This window comes from Pteropus vampyrus, unplaced genomic scaffold, assembly GCF_000151845.1.
Source record: "Pteropus vampyrus isolate Shadow unplaced genomic scaffold, Pvam_2.0 Scaffold178, whole genome shotgun sequence".
Lineage (NCBI taxonomy): Eukaryota > Metazoa > Chordata > Mammalia > Chiroptera > Pteropodidae > Pteropus > Pteropus vampyrus.
In genome coordinates, this window is record NW_011888959.1 from 1,033,926 (window position 1) to 1,036,677 (window position 2,752).

The 2,752-nt window shown below is 63.6% G+C and overlaps 1 protein-coding gene across 1 annotated transcript; it reads right to left on the bottom strand.

Moving 5' to 3' along the window:
• Window positions 1-611: 611 nt before the first annotated feature.
• Window positions 612-2,573, bottom strand: DIO3 (iodothyronine deiodinase 3). The gene has a single exon (XM_011370948.2). It carries the CDS (start codon window positions 2,571-2,573, stop codon window positions 1,659-1,661), a length of 915 nt encoding a protein of 304 aa, XP_011369250.2. The 3' UTR covers window positions 612-1,658.
• Window positions 2,574-2,752: the final 179 nt, after the last annotated feature.

Consider the following 2,752-nt stretch of genomic DNA (forward strand, 5'->3'; position numbering starts at 1 on the left):
GAAAGGGAACGAGGGAGAAGCCAGGTTCTGGAAGGGGGCGAGGGAGGAGCCAGGTGTGCAGAGGCGCCTGCGGCGGCCGGGAGCCGGGCCCTACCAGGTCCCCAACCCCCCGTGGCCCTCCACGCCGCCCCCTCCCCAAACGGTCGGACGTTCGGACAAGTGAGACGCGAGGCTGCAGGGGCAGCTGTAACTGTGTGTGTGTGTGTGTGTGTGCGTGTGTGTGTGTGTGTGTGAGTGTGTGTGTACACTCGCGCTCGCGCACGCGCGCACGCGCCCAGCGCCAAATGAGGACCCCCACGTTTCTCTCGCCTCCCTCCAGGACCTCGCCGGGCTCGGCTTCCTAGCTCTTCTCCCGACCCCAAGTTCTCCCCCCCAGGTGTGTGCATGCACACGTGCAGGACTCGGGCACCGCCAGCCAGACCCTCTCCCTCTTCGTCTTCCTCCGCCCCCCAGGCTGCGTCGCTTTCTTCCAGCCACCCTTCCTCCCAGGGTCACTATGGGGACGCGAGGGAGAGATTTGTGTTTAATTCCCGCCGCCGTTCGGGGGTTGGGGGGGGGGGAGGGAAGGAAAAATCAAGGGAGCAAAGGCAACACAAGAGCAGTTTACCTCAAGCCTTTATTATTAAGAAGTTTATATACAGGGACTATTTCCAGCAACACACTCGCCAAATGGCCTTCAGGTCAGGGGGCCAGACGTCTCCCACCACGAAATCGGCAGCTCTGCCTCGGAGGCACCTCACTCAGCGCCCCTAGGCTCTCCCTCTATCCCCTTGCCCTTGAACTCCGCCACCCAGACCCCGATACTGGGAGCCTTAGCCTCCTTCTCCCTGGGGAGCTGCCAACCTCCCCAGCACCTGCGGCCCTGTCCTTCCCTGTCCCTAACGCAGTCCCCAAACCCTCCCCCCCCACCCAGTTCACTTTGGTTTCCTCGTGGAAACCCAGAGCGCTTCCCCTGTGCCCGGTTTAGGCACCGCTGCGACCCCCTGCAATTCAGAAGCAGCTCGTGGTCAAGACCAGTTAGAGACAGTTCGTCATCAGCAGTGGGGCTCATTAGCACCCAAAACAAGGGGGGAAACAACTCTGCCCACCCTTCCCCACCCCGCACCCTCTCCCCCGATTCAGGTACAAGACATTAGACACAAAAGCAACAGGGCATCCCCACCCCCTGCGGCAGGTGTGGGTGCCAGGCAACTAGGGTGAGCTGCACCAGCTGCATGCGTTGCTGGAACCCAGCTGAGCTCGGGGGCAGGAGGGCACAGCCAGGGTCTTTTTTCTTGGGGGCGGGGGGAGGCTGCACCTAGCTAAAGAAACGCTGGCTCTTTTTTTCTGGAGAAGACTCGCCAGAGAGCACAGCAGGGGCCTCCGCAGAGACAGATCCAGGGGCTCACAGACAAAGGGTGGCACCGAACTTGCACTTGAAAGGGCATTGAAAGCCAGCCAGGCAGGTACAGGCGAGGAACAGTCACGGAAGCGGAGTGGGGGTGGGGGGGAATCTTCAGGTGGCTTGGCTGAGGACTCAGACCCAGCCTGAGCTCTGAGGCTCAGCGCAGCAGTGTCACTGGGCCCTCACCACATCTGACTTCGTTTGGGGCATTTGCACGTGGGCTTCGAAGGCTCGAAGGCGCGGCCCGCCAGGCTCGGTCAACTGTGTTGGCTCTTTACACTGGACGAGGCTGACCGCTGTGCAGCTGCTCATCATAGCGCTCCAACCAGGTGCGCAGCTCTGAGACCTGGTAGCCATCTGGGCCACGGCCACCCTGGTACATAATGATGCCACTCTGGATGACGTACAGGCGCTCGAAGTAGGCGCCATAGGCCGAGCTGCTGGAGTTGGCCATGGTGTCCAGGACGAGAGCACAGCTGGGTGCACCTTGCTGAAACACACGCGCCGCACTGACCCGGTCCTCCAAGCTTTGGTGCTTCGGGATGCTGTAGGGGGAGTCTGTGGTGACCCAGCCGTCGGAGGGGTGCGCCTCTTCGATGTAGATGATGAGAAAGTCCACGTCGCGCTGGTACTTGGTGACCAGGCGCTGGAAGGCGCTCATGCGCGCCATGAATGGTGGTCAGGTGCAGCTGCCGAAGTTAAGCACCAGCGGGCGGTCCCCTCGCGCGTAGTCGAGGATGTGCTGGTTCTGGAAGCCGTCGGGCAGGACCACCTCGGAGTTGGGAGCCGGACCGCCCTCGTGCGCCTGCTTGAAGAAATCCAACTTCTGGCCGTGCCACACCGCTTTCAGCGACGCCAGCGTGCACAGGCGGTTGTCGTCGGACACGAAGATAGGCGGGTCGTCGGGGGGCACCTCCTCGCCATCGCTGTTGAACTCCACTTCGGGTTCAGGCTGACCCCGGCGGCGGCGGCCCAGGAAACGCTTGCGGATGCACAGGAAGTCGAGCAGGCAGAGCATGAAGGCCGTGCCGAGGAAGCGCGGGAAGAGCACGAGGCACGAGGCCGTCTGGGCGCAGAGCCTCAGGGAGTGAAGCAGCAGGGAGCGGAGCATGGTGGCTGCAGCCCCCAGAGCCCCCTGGCCCCCGCCACCTTCCCCACCCACCAACGGCAGGGCGGCCTGGCCAGGCATCTGGGTTCGGCTGTGCCGGGAGCTCGATTTATAGCCGAGGCTTCAATTGGCGGGAGACTCCACCTCCGGCCCGGGCCCGCCCCCTTGCAACTTGAGCCCGCAGGGATCCCCAGCAGCCCGGCCAGTGCCTTAGAAATCGTGGGCCGGGGGCGGGTGCCTGCGGCCGGAGGGCGGGACGG